Source organism: Lepidochelys olivacea (genome assembly GCF_965140295.1).
Source record: "Lepidochelys olivacea isolate rLepOli2 genome assembly, chromosome: 3".
NCBI lineage: Eukaryota > Metazoa > Chordata > Testudines > Cheloniidae > Lepidochelys > Lepidochelys olivacea.
The window spans coordinates 48604122-48629878 of NC_140413.1; the positions used below are offsets into that span (position 1 = coordinate 48604122).

Here is a 25757-nt window from a genome sequence, read left to right on the forward strand (position 1 = left end):
TCTGCACCCCAAATCTCTGTTCCAGCCCTGAGCCCCCTCGTGCACCTCAAACCCCTCATCCCTGGCCCCACCCCAGAGTCCACATCCCCAGCTGGAGCCCTCACCACCACCTCCCTCGACAGCCTAACCCACTGCCGCAGCCCTGAAGCCTCTCCCACAACCCAAACCCCTCATCCCCATCCCCACCCAAGAGCCCACACCTGCAGCCAGAGCCCTCAGCTCCCTCCTGCACCCCAACCTCTACCCCAGCCTAGTGAAAGTGAGTGAGGGTGGGGGAGAGTGAGGGACAGAGCGAGCAGAGGCGGGGCCACAAAGAAGAGGCAGAGCCGTGGGGTAGGGGCCGGCCGAGGGTGTTCAGTTGTGTGTGTGTAGAAAGTTGGCAACCCTACGCTCCGGTTGTCAGGGTCAAGCCAGGCCTAGAACTCAGCACAGCTAGCTTTCTTAAGGTAGTGAGCCTCTGTGACAATTTGTGGAATAAGAAAAGGAGTATTTGTGGAACCTTAGAGACTAACCAATTTATTTGAGCATAAGCTTTCGTGAGCTACAGCTCACTTCATCGGATGCTGTAGCTCATGCTCAAATAAATTGGTTAGTCTCTAAGGTGCCACAAGTCCTCCTTTTCTTTTTGCGAATACAGACTAACACAGCTGTTACTCTGAAATTTGTGGAATATGTCTGTACAATTTGTGAACTCTAAGTGAGATTACAAACTCTGTGTACCTTTACCAAGCCACAAATTCCATTTTGAAGATGCAGCTCTTTGTCTTCTCTGTTGTCTTTAGGTTGACCATATTTCCCTATGCTGAATATGGGACACCTGGTAAAACTGCTCAAATTCAAGCCAGTTCAATGGCAACCAATCAGAACTATGCAGTAGCCCCCCACATGCTACAAAACTCCAGGGCCCACAGGGGGAAAGAGGGGCTTCGGCCATAGGCATAGTATGATTTCTATTTTGGTGGCAGGGGCCAGCAGGGCTCAAGCCAGCTCCATATGGCGGGTCCAGGGAGGCAGTGCCACCTCCACCCCCTGCTTTACTCCGCCTGTCTTGGTTGTGGCGGGAGGGAGACGCCATTGGCCAGTTGCTGGCCAATGGGAACTGCGGGGTGGGGGTGTGCTTGGGGCAGGGGCAGCATGCAGAGGCCCCTGGCTACCCCTACTGCAGGAGATGGAGAGGGGACATGTATGGAGTTGGGTAAGCCCAGACCCCGCTCCCCAGCAGGAGCTCAAGGGCCGGATTAAAACATCTGAAGGGCCAGATGCGGCCCCCAGGCTGTAGTTTGCCCACCCCTGTTCTAGGGCCTGACCACAGTCCTCTTGATTGCAACTCTCAGAGGGGGTGCCTGACAGGAGATCTGTACCCTAAGACAGCAGCAGTGCCTGGATCCTATTCAGTCTCTGGAGGCTCAAAACAAGCAGGGATTCAGCAGCTAGCTCATCTCATATCAGTCTGGAGGTATCTTTTCAGTGAATCAAACATCCTTCTGTTCTATTTCTAACATTTCTTATCCCTAAACGTCTACCATCAGTCACAGGCTTCTAGATCTAAAATGGTGATCTAAGCCCCTCCATTGTGCCGATTGTCTTATCCCAGTCTAATCATAGAACTTCTACTATCTAAAAACAAGGGCAAGTGGTGGTTCTATTGGATTCTCTTCCTAAACTTGTTCATTAAGATGGTTATGATAACTACCTTTTTTCTCCACTGTTGACAGCATATTAATTTGAATCAGTCACACCAGACTCTGGAGTGCATTGCTTCACATGGGACTGTTAGGGAGATGCAGACTTGGTTACACAGCCACAGGGGTATAGCAATTTCTAGCAATTTGATGCCTCAACTATTTAATGTACCTACAGAAGCAGCAACATGCTATGCAGCCCAAACACTATTCAAGTAAGTAATGTTTACAAACTGCTGTGACACAGCTAAATGTCACTTAAAACAGGTTAAAATTAACTTTCAGTGGTTTTATAGAAATAGCACACACAAAGTATTCATTTTGAAACATTTATTTTTCCACTTGTTTGAGTATGAACTATAGGTCATGTTGACATGAATTTCTAAAAAAATAAGTATATTCCATTTACTTGGGTACATGATGGTGATAAAAGGTTATACATTTGATTTGTTTTAACCATTCAGATTCATAGAAATATGCAACTTAGATAAGTCACTTATTAGTAACAATGGATTTTTATTTTAGTGATGAGAGCAATATCCCTTTTGGCCCAAACTAATTTTTTGTTTAATATATTTTGACCAAGTTTAGTCAGCAGCCTATTGTTTCAAATGAGAGAGAAGGAATGCCCACTAGACATATAATATATCACTATTACCCTAATTCTACTGGTAACCTGATACTATTTTTAGTATTACCTAAATAAGGTTCACTTGGCTTTTAGGTCATGGTCTCTCCCATCATACAAAGAGGAATTAACCTTTGAATTTTAATTGCTTGAAAGACTTCTCATCTTTCTGTAATAATGTGTAAAAAGTCTTAAATTTATTACTCTTGCAAGACTCACTGTTAATTCTTCTTACCCATTCTGATTAGGTATTAGGAGTACAATACATACTATTTGTCAATACAGTACAGCTTGAATTTATGAGCCTCAGATTTTACTGAACACATTAATGATCAGTACAAGTGATTTTTCCTTATAGCAATATAGTAAGGCAATTTAATGAAGCTAGCTAACTGGACCATAATTGCTCTTCATGTTACTGAGCAAAATTTTATATAGAGGCATTTAGAAACCTAATGCAGTTTTTGGTATTATCATTGGAATACAATAAACTTATACATTGTGTAGTTGTAAGCGAGAGTACCCACAAGCAGGTTCACCAGTGCAAATAATGAATTCTCATATTACTGATTAACTGATAACCATCAGACTTATGAATTAACATGTTCAAAGTGCATTTTCACTGAGCATTATGCACTGTATATAGGCACAAGCTCTTAGCAGTACAATGTGTTCAACTGCTGAATTCCCTTTAAAGATACAATCTGTAGAAGTGACCAAAAAAGCTACAGTGTAATATAAGCTATAGTCTAATCACTAATTACAAAGAAGAGTAAAACAAGTTTAAGTGTAATAAAACAAAAACCAGGGAATCAACTTGAAAATACGGTGATGCACATTTGGACTGAAAGGATACGCTTTGCCTTTAGGAAACAATGAAAAAATCAGAAAGCTCTGAAGCTATAAATTCTATAATTTTTAAAAAGTTAAGTTGGGTTAATCAAGAGAAAATTTAAAATGACTGAAATTGTAACTCAGAGCTTTGTTATTTCCAAAGGAAAATGAATCATAGCCATCCTACTTCGCATCAAATAGCATCCCCTACTGAAAAGTATCATTAAAAAGGCAGGCCTTACTAACGAAGCAAGCCCATTCGCTGAATGGATACAATGAAATAGTAACAGATGTTTCTAAAAATTGCTCCTGTAGTGTATAGACTAGTTTAGTAAACACTCACTTAGCTAAGGCATAACTAATTACTGAAGTTTTCCTTTAATGGCCTTATCAGTTGATAGCAGCACAAACAGTTGTGACAGGGTGCAAGTAATACACCCAGTGCAGAGATTCAAGAGAGGTCACCAGATGTAATTGGAATGCAGTGAGCCTAGTTCCTACTGTACCTATAGAAAAGAACTTCATTTGTTGAGATGGGAACAGTTGTTCATGATTCAGTACGTAAGGATACCCACTGCTGTAGGTTTCTAACAGAGGACCACATCCTTTTCTACAACATTGTCACAATGAGATGCACTGATGGCATTTTGTTACCAGCTCTGTAGGTCTTAGTTTTGGAGAGTAAACCACACTGTCTCTCCAAAATATTTTAATTGAGAGTGCACATTAATGTGTTTCTTTTTTTGTAACATTAGTTTTTAATATAAACTAATCATATGGAGCTGTGAGTACTAATAATTTAAATATGTCTGGTTTCAGAGTTAGAAACTATATCTGAGAGTTGAGTGCCCAAGGAACTCTGCAACTTGCTAGTCTGCTGCTACATATCTGCATGCTAAAATCCTTTAAATTTTTAATTAGCACAAATGCACAATAGACTATCATCCTAATGTCAATTTGTTGCATTCTGCATCACTTCCAGCCATATTGCAAACTGACTCTCCACAACGTTAAAACATAAAATGAAGAGCCACTTTACAGAGAGAGGTGGGAAGGAAAATAACCACACTACTTACTACTTGACTCTGCAACCACTTACACATGTGCTTAACTTTAAGCATGCAAGTAGTCTCCTTGTAATACATTTAAGCTTCCCTCATATTTGGTAAGTCTGACAAGTTTCAGCCTGGTATAGAACCTTTTGTCAAGTTTTCAATCCTGAAAAAAGTGGTTTATAATGACAGACCGTAAACATAACAGTACAAATGGCAATTAGGTGTAATAAAGGCTCTTATTCTTAAGTACTTTGTACAAAGTGAAATAAGGCAAAAACTCAAGTTATAGACAGTCCTGTTTTTTTAAAAACTGTAAAACTGGCAGGCTACTGGCATAATGTAAAAAATTCAACATTAAAAATGTTTGACAAAATTCTGCACAAATATACATTCTACTTAAATCCTAAAATGTTGAGATGTCACATTATGTACGAGATTGATTCTCTTTCTTACCAAATCCTGCTATCTTACTCATGAAATTGACAAGAGGTAAAATTTGGCCCCATTTATACATCCATACAATGATTAAATGCGCTTTTAAAAAATAAAGGCCTTTATCCAACAGAGTATGTAAGAAACACTGCAGTAAGAACCTTTTTTTTTTTTTTAATAGAAGAGGGATTGAGTGCCTCAATGCCCATCTCATTGCCAGCAATGGGAGATGCAGCAACAGCTTGTCACAGAAACAAGATACTTCACAGGAAATAGACTATACGAACATACAATGCAGCACTTCAGATTATTTTAGTGTCTGTAAGTATCACCACACACACAGTTTACCCACATCAGATTGGTACCAAGAGTACATTTCAGTTTTCATGCTCAAGGTCTCAGAAATTAGCAAGTTACGCTTATTATATGAATTAATGAAAAGGTAAGTCCCTCCTCCAACATATATACAAAGTACTAACAAGAGTGCAGACTTACTGCATTATATGTTTACTTGACAAGAAATTCTCCCATGGTATTGGGAAAAAGTAGAAAAATGATGGACTAAACTGAAAGTATAACTATTAAACCAACCCATTAATGTATAATGAAAATCAGTTACTAATAGGAATTGTGTAGCAATCTATATTGAATACTTACAGCTCCAGGTCATGTAATTTTCACTCTAATACATCCGTTTAAAAACTATTAAAATTCTGAATATCTTAAAGCAGAATATTTTTGCATTTGTTGCTGGCAGAGCTTTGTTGTAGAAAATCCTAGAAAATTAAAATTATACAACACTATACAAAAACAAACAAAATGGATATTTTTAAAATGCATGCTTGGAGAGAACTGGGTGAAAATTTTCAAAAGCATCTTAGTGATTTAGAAGCCTAAGTTATATTGACTTTCAATTAGACTTAGATACCTGAATGTCCACATAGCATGGCAATGCACACGAGAGTGATGTCATTTCCAAAGTGCACCAATGTGTTGTGCACTAACTTGCGCATGCAAATCCTGCTGACATGAACTAAAAGTTCCCTACTGCACGTCTATCTTAATGTGCACTAGGGAATTTTTAGTTCATGCTAGCAGGAATATGGGTCACTTAGGTGCAATCTGGTGTGCTTTAGGAATCATACCCCTCTAATGTGCATTGGTGTGCTGTGTAGGCAAGCCCTATGAGTCACTTCTGAAAACTTTACCCCTTAGATCGGATATTGCAGAATTAGATTTTTAACCTGCGGCATAACTCTGAATATGAGACAGCATTAAAGAGGGTCTCATTAGTTTAATGTGTGATTTAGTCTTCAGCTACAACTTGTTGGATCCTCCAGAACTCAGTTTACACCTATTTCTCAATAGAACCCAAGACATTTTGTTGACACCCCACTCTGCAAATTCAACATACTTTTCATAGTTCATGTAGCATGAACATATTAGATGTCAGCAATATATTTTTAGACAGGAATACAATTGAAATTTTATGGGTTCCATTTAGAGGACTGATATCAGAAACAATACTAACTGTTTACCCTTTTATGACTGACACAAACAAACTTTACAAAAATATCTGTAGTGCATTACAAGATAAAAAGGAAAAAACATTTTTGGCACACCTCTTCTTAAACCTAAGCTTTAAAGGCCCAAAGTGTAGTGAGTTAATTAATGAACAGAACTCCTTTGGAAAAAGTCTCATTTGAAATGCAAAATTTTAAGAAGTGAAAATAATTTTAAGGATGCTATTTTAATCCAATACTGTATCCTCTTGTGTGGTCTGAGTATTTGTACCAAATATCTACGTGCACACCTTACTTAACATTCATATAATATACAAAACTTATTGCACCAGTAAAATTGCCAGAATATGTATTAGTGTAATCTGACAAATATGATGTCTGCCTTTTGCTTCTCATTTTACTTTTCAGAGTCCAGGTTGACTACCACTCTTCTATCAAATTTGCTGGTAAACTTAGTTGGAAGGAAGCTACTTCACCTTGGGTCATATTAGTATGTACCAATACTTGTAAGCACTATGCTTACATTTTTAATATGCTTAACAATTCAGCCAAACCTATTACATAGCTTTGTACAGTCCTTCAAACAGGAAAAGCTCATCCAATTTAAACAAAATGCACAGAGGCAACAATGGTTCGATATATATATTTTTTTGCCACCGGGGTCTCACTTTACATACAAAATAAACATTGCAACAGCAATATTATTTAAATCCACCATCTATCAAGGATCCTGTAGGTGCAAGGTTTGCGAGAGCACTGGTAAAATACCTCTATAGCTGGCTGTATTCCGTATTTAATTGCACAACTTCATTCTAATGACTGTCATACGTTTTCCTTCCAAAAGTGGTTCTAAGGTATGCTGCAACTGCTAAAAGGACTTCTGTTTTTCTTGGTCCTCTGTTTGTTTGGTCTAAGGTTGATGACATCTCCACCATTAAGTGTACTAGAATTGTGGCCCGAATGACTTCCACCAGCTGTATTAAACACACCTATATAATTTAAAGAAAAAAAGCAGCTATTTCTGTGAATCTCTTTATACCTTTTATATGTTGAATATGCAAAAGCATTTACTAATGCGTAGTAATACATCTCAAACACAAGCTCTTTAATTCCTGAACAGTTATTTATTCTTGTGGTCACTTGCAGTTAGAGTTCAATAAGCTATGTTTCTGAACAAGAATCCAGCTGGAGTTAAATACATGCCACTGTGAGGTTTAATACTAGCACAAAATTTACAGCTAAGGAACTGGACAGTAGCATACTTACTCAGATGCTAATCAGATGGCAACAAACTTATGTTTAGTTGAGTAATACAACAAACATGACAGGGCTTTTAAATTAGCAACTTTTGTTGGGATAAAGGAGAGGAAAAGGGTAGTATAAAAAGAGTGCGTTAAGGAGAAAAAATCAGTGGACTCAAAAGTCCTTTAAAGAACTAAAGTTCAAGCTTTCTTCACAAAAGGCAAAGTTTACAAAGCCCTTCTCATTAAATGCCAGAACTTTCCACAGTGAGTCTCTTGTATATCTGCTCCAGCATGACTAACACTAATACCAATTACATTGAAAAAAAAAAAAAAAGGCAAGTGTCAGGGAAACATCCATTCTCAAGTCCTTACAATGTTTTTCCCAAGAACTGAATAAAAAGGGTAGTTCAGAAACATTGGCCAGCATTGTTAGTACATTAGTTTGACTATATTACAAAAGGATAATAGACAACATAGTAGGGTAGAAAAAAGCTAATTAGGAGCCTGAATCAACTCCCTGTGACTCCAATGGAAGATGGATCAGATCCGTAGGTAATTAATAGCAGGCTTCATCAGCATAAAATACTGACTTGCTGCAATTTATTGTTGCATACTTACCAATTTTGTTACTACTTGTATGTACTACTTCTGGATCTTCAGCTGTTTGTTGTTTGAGCTTTTGAAGATATTTTTCAGCCAAATATTTAAAAACTGAAATACAAAAAAAGATACTTAGAGCATGAGATCCAAGATAGGGATCTCCACATGGACATCTCTGCAAAGCTTCATAATAGATTAGCTCATCTTAGTATTACAGATTCGTTTCGATTACAAAGCTGAGTTATAAGCACCTGATTTGATACTAGGGGTCCCAGTCCCAGATTCCATGTAGGCAGATCGTTGTACCAGTACAGAGCATCACTAACTTCCACATGGGTCTACCCATAGTCACTTGCAAGATCAGGGTTATATATAGTTTGTTATGCTTTATACCACAGTGCACGGGTACATACATGTTGTCATAAAGATTACAACTTGTAGATACTGTTAAAATAAGGTAGCATCTTTAAGCATTTACTACACATAGGTCTTACAGCAAGTGTTTATAATAGAACAGCAATCATGTAAAACAAGATCTAAAAAGAATTTAAAAAAAATTGGGCAATGAGTATTCTCAGTACTAATTTAACTGTTGCTACATTGATGAGGATAGGACTGTGAGTAGTCTACTATATGTGGGAATTTTCAGAAGCCATACACAGTATCAACAAATATCTGCAGTTGTTTAGTAATGTACTTTAATAATACACAAATAGGTAGATTTTTAAATTTGTTTATTTTTCCCTTGCAAATTTGTTTACCAGGATGAAAATCTAAGTGAAAAGGAGAAATAGTGCACTTCTGGATCTTGTGTGGTGATATAAGAAATGAGATTAAATGAGAATGACAGAATGCCCTATAAATGCTAGAAAGGCACTGCCTGGAATATATTACTATTATGAAACTGAATTTATGCATAAAAATAGCAGTATTATAGAAGTTGGTACGACATTACTAACAGACAGCTGCATTCATGTTCAAAGTTTTTCAGCAATTACGTTCAACTGTACACTGTTGAACAACTTGGAATCCATAAATACTTAAGCTTTATCAGTAAAATTTTCAGAGCCTAATTCCCATTGAAAGCCAATAGGATTTAGATATCTAAATCACTTAAGCAGTTTTGAAAATTTTACTTTTACCTTAAGTGTGGAAGAAAAACAGAAGAGAACTACAAGTAAAGAAAAAAAAATGTTACATAACTGTATCAAGTGACAATCAAATTTAAGATGTCATTCCTACTGTGACTATAGTGCAGTGCCAGGAAATGAGAGTTGCCAAAAACATTATAAAACCAGTAGATTAGTTTCCAGGCTACACAGATGTGCAATGCTACATGGCAGAGGACAGGACAGAATCCTATATTTGCCATCTCTTACCTTCAGTTACATTTAGGTCCTCTTTCACAGACACTCGGTAGAATCTTAACTTTAACTTTTTTGCCAATGCTTCTGCCTCTTCACTGCACAACAGAAAAAACTTGTAAATACTAATTTGTATATTATACCAGTGTTTATCAATACTGTACGCAAAATTATTTGGAATTAATTTAGTCAGAAGATCAGGTGAGGAGGTAGCTACTCTTTAATTACTTTATGACCTGTCCACTTTAAACAATGAGATGTTTTGCTGGAGCATTCCTTTTCAATTAAGAGTTGTTACATTTTCATGTCTATTTGATTTTGTTTTAAAAAAACCTCCCTGGCAGTAGAGAGATGGGTGTCATAAAAGCCAAAGGGCAGGAGGTTGCAACTAATCAAGAAAACAGATTAGGATGGCCTGAATGAAAATTTTAGTAATATGAACAGAGACAAGTAAGATCTCAGAGATGGTCTTACGGGGGGGGGGGGGGGAAGCAGATTGGAAGGGACCAAAGAGCTCGAAAAAATAAACCTGAAGCAAGGTTAAACAGGGTGCATTTCAATGAGTTTAAAGAGGAAAGGCAGAAGACAGGGCAGTAGCTGGAAAGGGATGAGGGTGGGTTTATTGGTTTGTTAAAGTAAGGGGAGACCATAGTATGCTTGTATTGTGAGGGGAAAACTTGAGAGTGAAATTTTAAGGAGTTGAGAGAGGGCATGAAAACTGGGACAAGGGATGTCATGAAGTGGGAAGAGATGAGAAGGAAGGTTTACAGAAGTAAAAGAAGTGAGAAATCTCAGTGTTGGTGACACGGATGAAAGAGGAGGTCACATCTGATCTTGTTTATTTTCTCTTTGAAAATCAGTAATATCCTGTGTGGGTGAAGGAAGGGGAAGTTGAGCTTTAGGAGGATATCAAAGGGGGACAACAGGAATCGAGGACAGTCAGCGTAGGAAACAATGAGAGGGAGAAGTAGTTTAGCTAGACCAGGAAAACTGCAGAACTAAAGGGGGGAGACTGAATTAATAGTAGAATTATTCAGCATGGTCATCCAACTTTCTCCACAGGCACAAATAAGTAGAGGAAGTGGATGCTGGGTGGAATGAGACTTGCAGTTTCTGAGTTTGATTCCAGGGTGAGGGAGAGAATGGAACACAATGAATTGACAATTCAGTCTACGGAAGAGAGAACAGGGAAGAGGGAGCGGAGAGTGACTGAGTTTGTGGATGTTAATGGGTTGTAAATTTCTAGAATATGAAATATAGTACTTTGATAAAACATGAGTATATGAAAGAACATTTTCAAGAGAAAACAAAAGCAAACATATAAAGGCACATTTTAAAATCTGTTTAACACAGTTTGGCCACTGTGTGCATTCACTAACCAAACTAGAGTATATAATGTTGTCAAGGTTCCTCCCCCACTCTGAACGCTAGGGTACAGATGTGGAGACCTGCATGAAAACCTCCTAAGCTTATCTTTACCAGCTTAGGTCAAAACTTCCCCAAGGTACAAAATATTCCACCCTTTGTCCTTGGATTGGCCGCTACCACCACCAAACAAATACTGGTTACTGGGGAAGAGCTGTTTGGACGCGTCCTTCCCCCCAAAATACTTCCCAAAACCTTGCACCCCACTTCCTGGACAAGGTTTGGTAAAAAGCCTCACCAATTTGCCTAGGTGACTACAGACCCAGACCCTTGGATCTTAAGAACAATGAACAATCCTCCCAACACTTGCACCCCCCCTTTCCTGGGAAATGTTGGATAAAAAGCCTCACCAATTTGCATAGGTGACCACAGACCCAAACCCTTGGATCTGAGAACAATGAAAAAGCATTCAGTTTTCTTACAAGAAGATTTTAATAGAAATAGAAGTAAATAGAAGTAAAGAAATCACCTCTGTAAAATTAGGACGGTAGATACCTTACAGGGTAATTAGATTCAAAACATAGAGAACCCCTCTAGGCAAAACCTTAAGTTACAAAAAAGATACACAGACAGAAATAGTTATTCTATTCAGCACAATTCTTTTCTCAGCCATTTAAAGAAATCATAATCTAACACATACCTAGCTAGATTACTTACTAAAAGTTCTAAGACTCCATTCCTGGTCTATCCCTGGCAGAAACAGCATACAGACAGAGACCCTTTGTTTCTCTCCCTCCTCCCAGCTTTTGAAAGTATCTTGTCTCCTCATTGGTCATTTTGGTCAGGTGCCAGCGAGGTTACCTTTAGCTTCTTAACCCTTTACAGGTGAGAGGAGCTTTCCCCTGGTCAGGAGGGATTTCAAAGGGGTTTACCCTTCCCTTTATATTTATGACATGTAATGGCCCCTTAACCTCACAGCCATGATATGTAAATTCGTTAATGAGCACTCCAATGATTGGGACCTAGTGTTGCAGCAGTTGCTCTTTGCCTACAGAGCTGTACCACACCCCAGTTTAGGGTTTTCCCCATTTGAACTTGTATATGGCCGTGAGGTTAAGGGGCCATTACAGTTGGTGAAGCAGCAATGGGAGGGATTTACACCTTCTCCAGGAACTAACATTCTGGACTTTGTAACCAACCTACAAAACACCCTCCGAACCTCTTTAGCCCTTGCTAGAGAAAACTTACAGGATGCTCAAAAAGAGCAAAAAGCCTGGTATGATAAACATGCCAGAGAGCGTTCCTTCAAAGTAGGAGACCAGGTCATGGTCTTAAAGGCGCTCCAGGCCCATAAAATGGAAGCATCGTGGGAAGGGCCATTCACGGTCCAGGAGCGCCTGGGAGCTGTTAATTATCTCATAGCATTCCCCTCCTCCAACCAAAAGTAAAGCCCTTTTATTCCAGAGAATTAAAGGTTTGTCAGTTTACAGCCCAGGGAGGAGACAACGCTGAGTGGCCTGAAGGTGTCTACTATGAAGGGAAATGTGCTGGTGGTGTGGAAGAGGTGAACCTCTCCATGACCCTTGAGCGTATGCAGCGACAGCAGATCAAGGAGCTGTGCACTAGCTACGCGCCAACGTTCTCAGCCACCCCAGGACTGACTGAACGGGCATACCACTCCATTGACACAGGTAATGCTCACCCAATTAGAGTCCAACCTTACCAGGTGTCTCCTCAAGCTAAAACTGCTATAGAACGGGAGATCCAGGATATGTTACAGATGGGTGTAATCCGCCCCTCTGGAAGTGCATGGGCATCTCCAGTGGTTCTAGTTCCCAAACCAGATAGGGAAATACGTTTTTGCGTGGACTACTGTAAGCTAAATGCTGTAACTCGCCCAGACAACTATCCAATGCCACGCACAGAGGAACTATTAGAGAAACTGGGACGGGCCCAGTTCATCTCTACCTTGGACTTAACCAAGGGGTACTGGCAGGCCTAAACAGAGTGACTTACCTTGGGCACCAAGTGGGTCAAGCAACTACCAGCCCCCTACAGGCCAAAGTGGCCTGTCCCAAAGTCAAAGAAACAGGTTCAATCCTTCTTAGGCTTGGCCGGTTATTACAGACGATTTGTACCGCAATACAGCCAAATCGCCACCCCACTGACAGACCTAACCAAAAAGAAACAGCCAAATGCTGTTCAGCGGACCGAAAAGTGTCAGAAGGCCTTTAACAAGCTTAAAGCGACACTCATGTCTGACCCTGTACTAAGGGCCCCAGACTTTGACAAACCATTCCTAGTAACCACAGATACGTCCGAGCGTGGTGTGGGAGCAGTTTTAATGCAGGAAGGACCTGATCAAGAATTCCACCCAGTAGTGTTTCTCAGCAAAAAACTGTCTGAGAGGGAAAGCAACTGGTCAGTCACTGAAAAAGAATGTTACGCCATTGTCTACGCTCTGGAAAAGCTACGCCCATATGTTTGGGGACGGCGTTTCCACCTGCAAACCGACCATGCTGCACTGAAGTGGCTTCACATCGTCAAGGAAACTAACAAAAAACTTCTTCGGTGGAGTTTAGCTCTCCAAGATTTTGATTTCGACATCCAACACATCTCAGGAGCTTCTAACAAAGTGGCTGATGCACTCTCCCGTGAAAGTTTCCCAGAATCAACTGATTAAAATCGTCCTTGAGGTGTAGAAAATATTGTTAGTCTTTATGTACTTGGTAGTATATTTAGAGATGCATGTGTCTTATTAACTCTTTTTCCTAGAGCTCCAGGAAGAAATCCCAGCCAGTGTTTCACCCTAGCTGGGATTTGGGGGGCGTGTCATAAATATAAAGGGAAGGGTAAACCGCTTTGAAATCCCTTCTGGCCAGGGGAAAGCTCCTCTCACCTGTAAAGGGTTAAGAAGCTAAAGGTAACCTCGCTGGCACCTGACCAAAATGACCAATGAGGAGACAAAATACTTTCAAAAGCTGGGAGAAGGGAGAGAAACAAAGGGTCTGTGTGTCTGTTTATATGCTGGTTTCTGCCAGGGATAGACCAGGAATGGAGTCTTAGAACTTTTAGTAAGTAATCTAGCTAGGTATGTGTTAGATTATGATTTCTTTAAATGGCTGAGAAAAGAATTGTGCTGAATAGAATAACTATTTCTGTCTGTGTATCTTTTTTGTAACTTAAGGTTTTGCCTAGAGGGGTTCTCTGTGTTTTGAATCTAATTACCCTGTAAGGTATCTACTATCCTGATTTTACAGGGGGGATTTCTTTACTTCTATTTCTATTAAAAGTCTTCTTGTAAGAAAACTGAATGCTTTTTCATTGTTCTCAGATCCAAGGGTTTGGGTCAGTAGTCACCTATGCAAATTGGTGAGGCTTTTTATCCAACATTTCCCAGGAAAGTGGGTGTGTGTGTGCAAGTGTTGGGAGGATTGTTCATTGTTCTTAAGATCCAAGGGTCTGGGTCTATAGTCGAGGGAGCGGAGAGTGACTGAGTTTGTGGATGTTAATGGGTTGTAAATTTCTAGAATATGGAAATATAGTACTTTGATAAAACATGAGTATATGAAAGAACAATTTCAAGAGAAAACAAAAGCAAACATATAAAGGCACATTTTAAAATCTGTTTAACACAGTTTGGCCACTGTGTGCATTCACTAACCAAACTAGAGTATATAATGTGGTTGGGCTACAACTGAGTTTAACAACTATTGTAAAATTGGGCTGCAGAGAAAGCATATTTTACAGTTGCCTGAGTACAAAATGGAGTAATTTCTCATTTTGGCCCAACCAGACTATTTGTGGTGTTTCCTGCTCATTTTTGAAGGTGCTTAGAAGACAACAGAAAATAAAAAGAGAACTTGAAGTGAGCACTAAGTCTCTAATCTGGCAAACACATAAGTACATGAATAACTTTACTCATGGGACTAGCACCACTAAGGTTTGTGGAATTATCCAAGCATGGTTGCAGAATTAGGCCCTAGGTTTGGAAATTTAGTAAACATATGATTACATTAGTCTTCACCATCAACTCCCATAGATTTTGAAAAATAAAAGACTGCAATAAATCCTCCGATTTAAGAAGACAATATGATGAAACTCCTACTTCTTTATACAAGAGTCATCCAGGAGGTCAATCTTATTCTGCACAAGCACTGTGGGAATGTCTCCAACTTCAGCCACTACTTTCTCCTTCCAGGTGGGGATTGTTTCAAAAGAGTCCCTGTCAGTGGTAGAAAATACAAGCACACAAGCCTGGGCTCCTAAAAACAAAGACAAATTATCAATTAAGAAAGAGAAAAATAAAGACAAACCTATAAAAAGATATTTGGGATATGGTGGCTTTTCATTTCATTTCAGAAGGGCAGAGTTTTATTTCTGTATTGTGTCAAAATGATGGTTAGGGAGCCTCAAAGTAAGATTAATAGACTGTCATCTTATTTTGTCATGAATACTGTTCTTCAAGATAGTTGTCATTCTGCTACCTTTCAAGCTACTCCAGCAGGCAGAGAAAGGTGGGGGAGGGGGGGAAGAGATGTGTTTGTCTGTTGCTCATTTTTACTAATATGGGAGGCTTCTCAGATACTACAGTAAGAGCCATATAAGTACCTAGGTAATCTTTAATATCTGTAAAGATACTTCATACTGTAAGTATGCCATCTACTTCTGAGATTGTTACATTTAGATTAAAAATTCATGTGAAAAAATGCTGTAGCAATTTGTTTTTTGGAGGTTTTTTGCTTGAAAAGTTAAAATTTTCAGGATTCTGTTTTGTTTTATGAACGAATATTTTTCCCAAAGAGCTTTAAAAAAAAGTTAATTTCTAATTCATGCACATTTCCCTCATGTCGTTTGGAAGGAAATGACCAAAATTTTACAACATTTATACACAGTGGCAGCAACTCTTGCTATTGTGATGGTACTGCCAATAGATTGTCAATGGGCTAATGAATGTGTTACTGGTAAAGTGGCTGACAGTCATTACTGAAAATATGAGTCAATGGTCTTTTGATTATCCAGTGGCCCAAAGGCATCAGCAAGCTTGAACACATAGGGAACCTTGAGGATTTATATTCCTTTCAAAACTTCTGTTTAATAGTTACGATTATAATGCTGGATACTTGTTATCCACAAATATTTTTGTGAGTTCTGCTTGGCCTCCAGGATACCCTGTGGCAGATATCTTACTGGGCACTTTGTGGAAAAATATTTCCTTTAATCAATGTGACTTTTCCAAGTTTCAGCTTCATTGAATATCCCTTTGTTATTGTATGAGAGCAAGTAGAATGTCTCAATCTAGTTTTTCTAAACCATTCATTGTGTATACTTTTCTCAGGTCCCTCCTTATTCATTTTCTCACTAAGGTGAAACAGGCACAAATTTTCCAGTCTAATCTTCACCTGAGGATTTTTCCATGACCCTAAATATCCTCATCACCCATCTTCAATACCCCTCTATTTCTGCTATATATCTTTTTTCCTATACAGTGACAAAAACTCCACATAGTATACCAGGTAAGGGCATTCCACTGAGATATATAATGACATTATATTATTTTCCATATTATTCCCTATCCTATTCCTTATGTATCCATCATCTCGTTTGCTTATTTGACCACAGCTACATATTGGGCAGTGGTCTTAATTGAGGTATCCACAGTGATGTCCAGGTCTTTTTCCTGAGCTGATACACTTTTTTGATTCTAAATTATTTCTTTGTGTAGATCAAATTATTCCCTCCAATGTGTCATTACCTTGTATTTGTGAACACTGAATTTCATCTGCCTTGTTGCCCATTCACCTACCTTAGTTAGGGGTCTTTGAAGCTCAGAAATGCTACAGGGCAGGCACCACCTTCTGGAAGCCACATCTTGCTCAGTTTTAACACAGTTACTGTGGCTACAGAAGCCTTTTAAGATATCCCCACATCCAGATTGGACTCCTGGGAGACCCCTGCACCATTTCCTTCTGAATGTTGCAGCACAGAGGTGACTTGCAACATGTTTTTGAAGGGAGAATGTGGGAGGGAAGGGTCCTCAAGTGAAGACATGATTTTTCTTTAAGATTGCTGAAATACAGCCCAAAGTTTAACTTGGCATCAGAGTTCACTGAAAACTACAAAAGGGCAGATATAGTCCTTACTCAGGCAAATTCCTATTAATGTCAAAAAGAGCTGGCTGGAATAAAAATTAAGTAGAGACCCTTAGAATTTCTCCCCAAGGTATACAAAATGCTATATAATCCTTATAAAGAAAAGATAGTACAGAGCTGCTCACCAAATACAAATTACAAGTAGGTAGATGTAGATGAATTAACTCCTCACTCACACATCTCAAGGCAGATCATCATCCATTTTGATGCACCTGAACTAGATGGCAAACATGACCATATGACATGACACCAATAACAGCCACATAGCAGGATAATGCAGAAAGATGGCTATAGAATCAAACAAGTGTCTACGCCAATGTCTTTCAATTTTTCCACTGAGTGCTATGGCTCACCAGAATTCTTTTTGAAGTCTATTTAAATCGCTATACACTAAGTACTTTTAGAGTGACTTATTTTTTAAATGAGTGGGATATAGGAGCAAGCTATATTATTTCCACTTTAATTTTTCTTTTTTTATCCATGATAAATTCTGGTGTTAGAAGGACTTGTGTAATTACACATACACAAAAAGGTTCTGACACCAAATCCTCCCTTCTCCCCCCTCACCTTATCCTTCTGGCTTCAGAAATCTATCCAGCCATTAGACTAATTATGTTCTATCCTATTTAAATGGGAGCTCTGTGAATTTTGCATTCAATGGCACTTAATGAAGTCTGATATACTGCATGTCTGGGAATAAATGCTCAAGAATCTGAAAAGGTTCCCTCCCATTTGAAAAAAAGAGGAATAGTGTGGATAACTGAACTGGTCTTCGCATTGCCGTTAAATATAAAACATCCCTACTACTCAAAAAAGAAAGTTGATTAGGCCAACTGTATTACATTTTTCTCAAGTTACCTATAAAAAATAAAGATCAAGATGTAAAATATAGGGTTTTTTACCTCTATAATAGGCCTTAGTTATTGCATCAAACTCCTCTTGACCTGCTGTGTCCCACAACATCAGCCTGACATCTTCATCATTTACTCTGAAATAAATGGAATAAATATTTCATCAACACACTGAATACAGAGACTCAAGACGAAAGACACTCAGAATAAAGCACACATGTATTAAAATATTTCTCTTCTTTATAATGTATTTTGGATGAGAATGGAAAATAAAAATTTATTTTTCATCTTTGATACTGTTTACTTTTTTGCACTTCATTCTGCTTGGACAGAGAAAAAAAAAAGGACGAGTCTCGTTAGCATTGCACTAAATCATATGAGCCATAGAGAGACTCAGAGGAGTCCGGTGGCACCCTAAAGACTAACAGATTTATTTGGGCATAAGCTTTCGTTGGTAAAAACCCCACTTCAGATGCATGGAGTGCAATAGTGCAATGCTGTTGAGCTCAAATTTCCAATAGTACAGAAAATGTTCAAAGACAAAAAACAGACAAAAATCATGTTTTTTAAAATTCATACTGGGTTTTGTAAATCCGGTGTCAAAAGAAAACCTATGCTCCTGGACAGTGCTCCTTCAACACATTTATTTATTTTATCTACTTAGGTGATCTGTGAACTTATGTTTTTCATTACCTTAATACCTTCCCCTCCTTTAAATATGATTAGATATCATCTGCTTACACTATCAATAGTGTAAGAATCTGAAACAGCTATTTGAAACCATTTTACATACTAAACTCCTGCTTTCATTTTTAACCACATAACTTATAACGAATGTTTCCTTGTATTTAAACAAGGAATGTAAATAAAAATCAGTAGTTCCACATATACAAACAAACCTTCTTAGACAAGTCATCAAGTATGTCTGAAAGGTTGAGTTTTATTTTTTATTTCAAATTATAAATCTTGTATTTGCGTGGAAAACTGAGTGATCCAATTACTGTGCATATGCTTCACTTTTAGCCCTCTGAACAAGACGTTAAAACAAAAAATCCCCCAGGCTTTAGTCTGGGAGATGGTTTGAGTTCCAAATCTCCACATGCCTGCTAATCACAACAGCATTAAGAAAATAAAGGCATAAGTTGCATGACATCTGCTGAATACATACTGAATTTGTCTCTCCAGGAAATCCACTCCAATAGTTTTCTTGTAGTCTTTTGTAAAAATTCCTTTGCAATATCTCTGAATCATACTGGACTTCCCAACTGCTCCGTTTCCTACCACCACCACCTTGATGGCCACCTCCATATCCTCCTCCAACATCTCTGCAGCTGAGAACCTCTAGTTACTTCAGGAGCATGAATTTTATCTCCCAGATCTGTAATTGAAGTAAATATTATGTTAATAAAAATATCATAAATAGAAAGCGGTCTTGTAAATAGGCACTGGGCTGGACTCTCAAGATCTGGTTTCAATTTTCAGTTCTTCTACAGGCTTCTTGTGTGACTTTGGGAAAATCACTTTGTATCTCAGTGCCTCAGTTCTCCAGCTATAAAATAGGGCTAAAAATTAGTGCTGTAAATTAATCGCAGCTAACTCACGTGATTAATTTTTTTTTGAGTTAATCATGATTTAAAAAAAAATCAAACGCCATTAAATTGCACTGTTAAACAATAGAATACCAATTGAAATGTATTAAATATTTTTGGATTTTTAAAATATTTTCAAATATATTGACTTCTATTACAACACAGAATACAAAGTGTACAGTGCTCACTTTATATTATTATTTTGGATTACAAATATTGTACTGTAAAAATGATAAAAGAAATTGTATTTTACAATTCACCTCATACAAGTACTGTAGTTCAGTCTCTTTATCGTGAAAGTAGAACTTACAAATGTAGATTTTTTTCTGTTACATAACTGCACTAAAAAAAAAAAACACAATGTGAAACTTTAGAGCCTACAAGTCCACTCAGTCCTGCTTCTTGTTCAGCCAATCGCTAAGATAAACAGGTTTGTTTACATGTATGGGAGATACTGTTACTTGCTGCTTATTTACGTCACCTGAAAGTGAGAAAAGGCGTTTGCATAGCACTTTTGTAGCCAACATTGTAAGGTATTTACGTGCCACATATGCTAAATATTCGTGTGCCCCTTCATGTTTTGGCCACCATTCCAGAAGACATGTTTCCATGCTGATGATGCTCGTTAAAAAAATAAATACTGTTAATTAACTTTGTGAATTAACTCCTAGGGGAAGAACTGTATGTCTCCTGCTCTGTTTTACCCACATTTCATGTTATAGCAGTCTTGGATGATGACCCAGCACATGTTCGTTTTAAGAACATTTTCACAGCAGATTTCACAAAACGCAAAGAAGGTACCAATGTGAGATTTCCAAAAATAGCTACAGCACTGGACCCAAGATTTAAGAATCTGAAGTGCTGTCCAAAATCTGAGAGGGACAAGGTGTGGAGCAAGCTTTCAAAAGTCTTAAAAGAGCAACACTCCAATAAAACTACAGAACCCGAACCACCAAAAAACAAAATCAACCTTCAGCTGGTGGCATCTGACTCAGATGATGAAAATGAACATGCGTCAGTCCACTCTGCTTCGCTCAAGCAGAACCCATCATCAGCATGGACGAATGTCCTCTGGAATGGTGGTTGAAGCATGAAGAGACATATGAAACTTTAGCGCATCTGGCACATAAATAACTTGCGACGCCAACTACAACAGTGCCATGTGAATGCCTGTTCTCACTTTCAGGTGACTTTGTAAACAAGAAGCAGGAAACATTACAATTTGCAGGAGATAAACTTGTTTTTCTGAGTGATTGGCTGAACAAGAAGTAGAACTGAGTGGAGTTGTAGGCTCTAAAGTTTTACACTGTTTTATTTCTGAATGCAGGGTTTTTTTGGTATATAATTCTACTTTTGTAAGTTCAACTTTCATGATAAAGAGATTGCACTACAGTACTTTTATTAGGTGAAGTGAAAAATACTATTTCTTTTGTTTTTTACAGTGCAAATATTTTAATAAAAAATAAATAGAAAGTGAGCACTTTATACTTTGTATTCTGTGTTATAATTAAAATCAACATATTTGAAAATGTAGAAAATATCCAAAAATATTTAAATAAATGGTATTCTATTATTGTTTAGCAGCGTGATTAATTGTGCAATTAATCATGATTTTTTTAATCACTTGACAACCCTAATAAAAATACTTCTTTTGTTTGTCTTGCTTATTTAGACTGAACTGTTAAGGGCGGGGATGGTTTCTTACTATGTTTGTACAGAGCCCAGTACAACGGGCTCCTATCTCTGTTTGGGTTTCTAAGCACTACCATGATACAAATAATACATAGCCGTAGTAACAACAGGGCAGACCTGAAAGCACACAGTTTTTACAAAAGATGATAAAAGTTTAGCATTATTTCTATTCTAATATGTACTTTGTGTAAACTCTAAAAATAAGTTATGTTGCTATGTGCCACAAGCTGCTTATGAAGCTAGAGCTACTATTAGTCTTAAGGAACTTTACAAATCTGCTATTTGGCAAATACACAACCTACAATGTATTTCCTTATGACAAGGAAGAAATATGCATCCAAAATAAACAAAGGCAAATACATGAGTTTTTGGTGTCTTTTGTTCTTACAGTTAGAAACTTAACTGAATTTGTGGTATCCTATTGACAGAATTTCTCCTTGGCAGCTTCGAAGCCAACATTTGCCTAAAAGGAGAGTTTACGGAAAAAAAGATCTTTTGGTCTCAGCAGGCTGTATAAATGGGGAAACCATATTCTTCTATTATGCAAATACCTGCATTTTGGTTACAAGAGATGTATTTAGCTTATACTCCCCAGATTCCATTTCTAATAGGTATACCAGGCCTGCTACTGCTTCCACTAAACTCATTTAGACTTTTGCCTTTGACCTCAATAAGAACAGGATTAGGACCTAAATTCACACCTATTTCCCCTATCTCTGCTTCTAATACCCACATATGTATCTCATACGGATTCCTCAGGAAGTGTTTGACTATACAATTAGTAAGTTTTTGATTCCAAAGCCATATGCCTTATACTGATTCTTGTTAATCAGTCTGAACAGCAATTCTTTCTCAGGGAATGAACAAATACCACTTTCAGGCAAGTTTAGGCACTGAAATGGTTTACTTATCCTTTGACATGGTAATAAGCACTCACCAAGACTCAAGTTATTTATTATAGTATATTTAAAAATAATGTGGGATTGTGTTGTCATGTTTGTACAGCAGTTTTATATTAAGCAGAATTGTCAATCAAACAATTTTTATAATGTTATCATGATACTGCACTTACTTCACAATAGCTTCTATGCTTTGTCAATTTTGTATTTTCTTCCTTTAAAATATTAGGGAATTCTGAATTATTTTATATCAAGAAAATAACTGAAGTCAGACTTGAATTTAAAGAATGTCCTCTCCACAAAGTTCAAATCAAAAGTGAAGTGATTAAGGAATAATTACCATGTAAACCCATGTCAAAGTTATTATTTATATTCTGTTAGCACCCACACTGAGCTAGGCATTGCCCACTATACACAGATTCTAAAGGGAGGGGCAAAGTTTTTTAAAAAAAATCAAGGTAACTTTGGTATGTTACCAAAATAAGCTGCACCACTGCAAAATCAGCTTTGCTCTGGGGCAGCAGCTCTTCATTAGGAGTTTACACCAGCATAATGGCAACGATGCAAATTTCCATAACTGTAAACAGGACCAAATTACTAGTGTAAATGGGCAAAGCTCACAGACAGATTTTTAGTAATGTGCAGCTCTTGCATGAACTAAATTTCTAATGTGAAAGCACAGAAAAATTTAAAGTTAAACATGTTCTGAACATGCTTAATTCTGAGGTGGCAACGAGTACTTCACATACACTTGAAATTAGCAGTGGGTGGTGATGAACAAATCTGAATTTACACCCATAAAATGCAAAGTCTCCTATGAGTAATGAAAGCACTGCTTATTGCAGTATTTGGATATTATAAAATGAATAACTAGCATTTCTATAATATTAAGTACCTTTTGTGAGATAAGCATTTCCCCATTTTTAAAGAAGGGAAAATAGAGTGATAAAGGGACTTGTCCAAGACCACACACTGGCAGAGCTGGAATGCCTGATCCCCTCCCCTTTTCTCATCCATGTAAGCAGTGGTGCCACAAGGATTGCAAAAGTGTGGGGGCCAAACTTGGCCTGGCTGCCCCCCATCATGACCATAAGGCAGCTTGGCCAAATTTCAGTGAGTGGTATGGTGACCCGGTGCACAGGTTTGCAACGCCACTCAAAACTGGCCCAGCGCCCGCCCCCTTGACATGACAGAAAGGTGGCCAGGCCAAGGGAAAGTGTCAGTTGTTACACCACCCAGCTCTGGTCAGGGGCTAAGGGACAGGGGCAGGACCCCTGGCCTCCACCCCATTGTGCTGCTTCTGAGTTCAGGTTCTCAAAATAGGGGGCATGCCCCACATCTAAAAAGTGTGAAGGGACGGCTCTTTAGTTCTTCCATCTCCAGCACCCCTGCATGTAAGCAGTATTTAAGTACCACTATACTATCTCTTACTGTAGTAAATATAGTTATGACACATATATACATTTTTAGGGAATAATCACAAAGAATAACTAAAATTCCAAGTAAATTGAAGACATTGGAAGCTGTCTTGTCATTTTCAGTCACTGCTTATACTCTATACAGAAAGACATTTATCTGGGAGAACTATCAAGGTATCTGCACAAACAAAACTGTAGCGTCCAAACGCTTGTACTATTGGATTTCTAAAGGATGCTTAGGCTGGTCCCAAGTGTAACTGTGATAAATCCTACGCTTCCCCATTGCAGCAATACCGCTATTACGGGAACAGGATGATCGCAGCCGGTCTAATACATGCGGTCTCCTTAACCCCTCCCTATGTTGTTCTTTTCAGGGCATTTCCACACTCACTTGCTCCCCTTCTCTAGGTAAATCAAGCACCCCACACAAGCCACTTTCGTTCCCTACCGAGTCCAGGGCAAGCCAGCCAGCGTACGCCACGCCGCGCCCCGTCCGCCCGGACTGCAGGGCAGGCAGGGCCCTGCCCATCAGGCACAGTGCGACCCCACGGCGACCAGCGCCCCTCCCCACCGCCGTGTACCATCCTCCCAGAGCAGGGCAACCCGACCCCGCGGGGGCTGCCTGCCAACCCCACAGGCGGCAGCAACAGCACCCCCACCACCTCCACCCAGGAGTTACCAAGCCGTGCGCGCACAGTCCGCTTCTCCTCCACCTACTCCCGTCCCATCCCCTCCCCGACCCCGCACCCGAGAGCGTCACCCCGCTCCTCCGCACCCGGCTCTGCGCTCCCCACGGCATCCCAGCGGGCCTGACCCCGCTCCCCCGACCCCGGCTCCCCGCATCCCAGCCCCGCTCTCCCCCTCAAATCCAGCCCCGACCCCGCTCCCCCGACCCCGGCTCCCCGCATCCCAGCCCCGCTCTCCCCCTCAAATCCAGCCCCGACCCCGGCTCCCCGCATCCCAGCCCCGCTCTCCCCCTCAAATCCAGCCCCGACCCCGGCTCCCCGCATCCCAGCCCCGCTCTCCCCCTCAAATCCAGCCCCGACCCCGCTCCCCCGACCCCGGCTCCCCGCATCCCAGCCCCGCTCTCCCCCTCAAATCCAGCCCCGACCCCGCTCCCCCGACCCCGCTCCCCGCATCCCAGCCCCGCTCTCCCCCTCAAATCCAGCCCCGACCCCGCTCCCCCGAACCCGGCTCCGCGCCCCTCCAGTGCTGCACCCCAGCCGCGCCCCCCGCCCCCGTGGCTCACCGACCCGCTCGGAGGCGCTGGCCGTGGGAAGCGGGGGGGCCGCTGCAGGCTGAGCGGCTGCGGCTCCGTCTCCGAGACCCGGAGGCGGGAGGAAGCCGCGCAGCAGAGGCAACCCAACCCGGACGCACATCCCGGCTCCCGCACCCGGAAACACCGTCAGGGCCGCGGGCTCGGCGCGGAGGGGTCCCCGCCCGTTGCCTCCGCCTGCCGGAGCGTCTTTGTCCAGCGACAGCGGCGGCCCCTGCGGCCTCTCCGCAGGGAGTAAAGTGGAGCAGGGCCCCTGGGCTTCCCTCGCTGTGGTCAGCCTCTGAGGTGGACCTGGGTTGTGGCTCCGGAGGAGGTTGGCTCCAGGGTTCTGGTGCAGGCCCGTTATATAAACTAGAACCGGCTGTGGAGTGTGGCATTAAACTACAACAGCCCCTAAAGTAATGGAGGAGAGTAGGTGGGCGGGCGCTGCTCACAGCTGGGTATTTGGGGCATGGGGAGAGCTGATCTGAATGCTTGAAAACTCTCCCAAAGGTAGATGAATCCTCCCCAAATGCCAGAGGTAGAGTCAGAGTGAGCCCTGCCTAATCCCCAGTCTAGTGGTCTCCGGACTCTACCTCACCATCCAAAAGAGTGAGATGGTACAGGTGGACTGGACTGGACTGGCTTGCATGGGGTTGCACTCACTAGACTGTGCCTTCAATTAATGGATTATCATGGAAGATTAGGGTTGGAAGAGACCTCAGGAGGTCATCTAGTCCATCCAACCTCCTGCTCAAAGCAGGACCAACTAAATCATCTCAGCCAGGGCTCTGTCAAGCCAGGCCTTAAAAACCTCCAAGGATGGCGATTCCACCACCTCCCTAGGTAACCAATTCCAGTGCTTCACCACCCTCCTAGTTAAATAGTGGATCCTAATATCCAACCTAGATCTCCCACACTGCAACTTGAGACCATTGCTCCTTGTTCTGTCATCTGCCAGCACTGAAAACAGCTGAGCTCCATCCTCTTATCAGTGAACTCAAGGCACCTAATGTGTTTGTAGAGGCTAATCTGGACACTGAGACTCCTTCCTTCTAGGCTTCACATGTGTGAAATGTAAGGACCAGTCTAGGGCCCCTCAAAAGTCTAGTAGATATAAACCCTGTGATGCTTTCTGGCTCTAGAGTAAACAATATGGAGAATCATATTGAAC

The 25757-nt window shown here is 40.2% G+C and overlaps 1 protein-coding gene across 3 annotated transcripts; it reads right to left on the reverse strand.

Annotated features, from left to right (window-relative positions):
* Positions 1–6781: 6781 nt before the first annotated feature.
* RAB23 (RAB23, member RAS oncogene family) lies at positions 6782–24885 on the reverse strand. 3 transcript variants are annotated; one of them, XM_084623897.1, is made up of 8 exons: positions 24582–24885; positions 21415–21474; positions 18899–19108; positions 17782–17867; positions 14836–14992; positions 9378–9460; positions 8017–8109; positions 6782–7143 (listed from the first exon to the last, which is right to left on the reverse strand). In XM_084623897.1, the coding sequence occupies exons 3-8, from the start codon at positions 19051–19053 to the stop codon at positions 7004–7006; spliced, it is 714 nt and encodes a 237-aa protein (XP_084480023.1). In that variant the 5' UTR covers positions 19054–19108; positions 21415–21474; positions 24582–24885; the 3' UTR covers positions 6782–7003. The 3 variants fall into 3 exon arrangements, with proteins under 3 accessions (XP_084480023.1, XP_084480022.1, XP_084480021.1); XM_084623896.1 differs by lacking the exon at positions 21415–21474 and having other exon boundaries at positions 24578–24884; XM_084623895.1 differs by lacking the exon at positions 21415–21474 and having other exon boundaries at positions 24582–24878.
* Between the last annotated feature and the right edge of the window lie 872 nt (positions 24886–25757).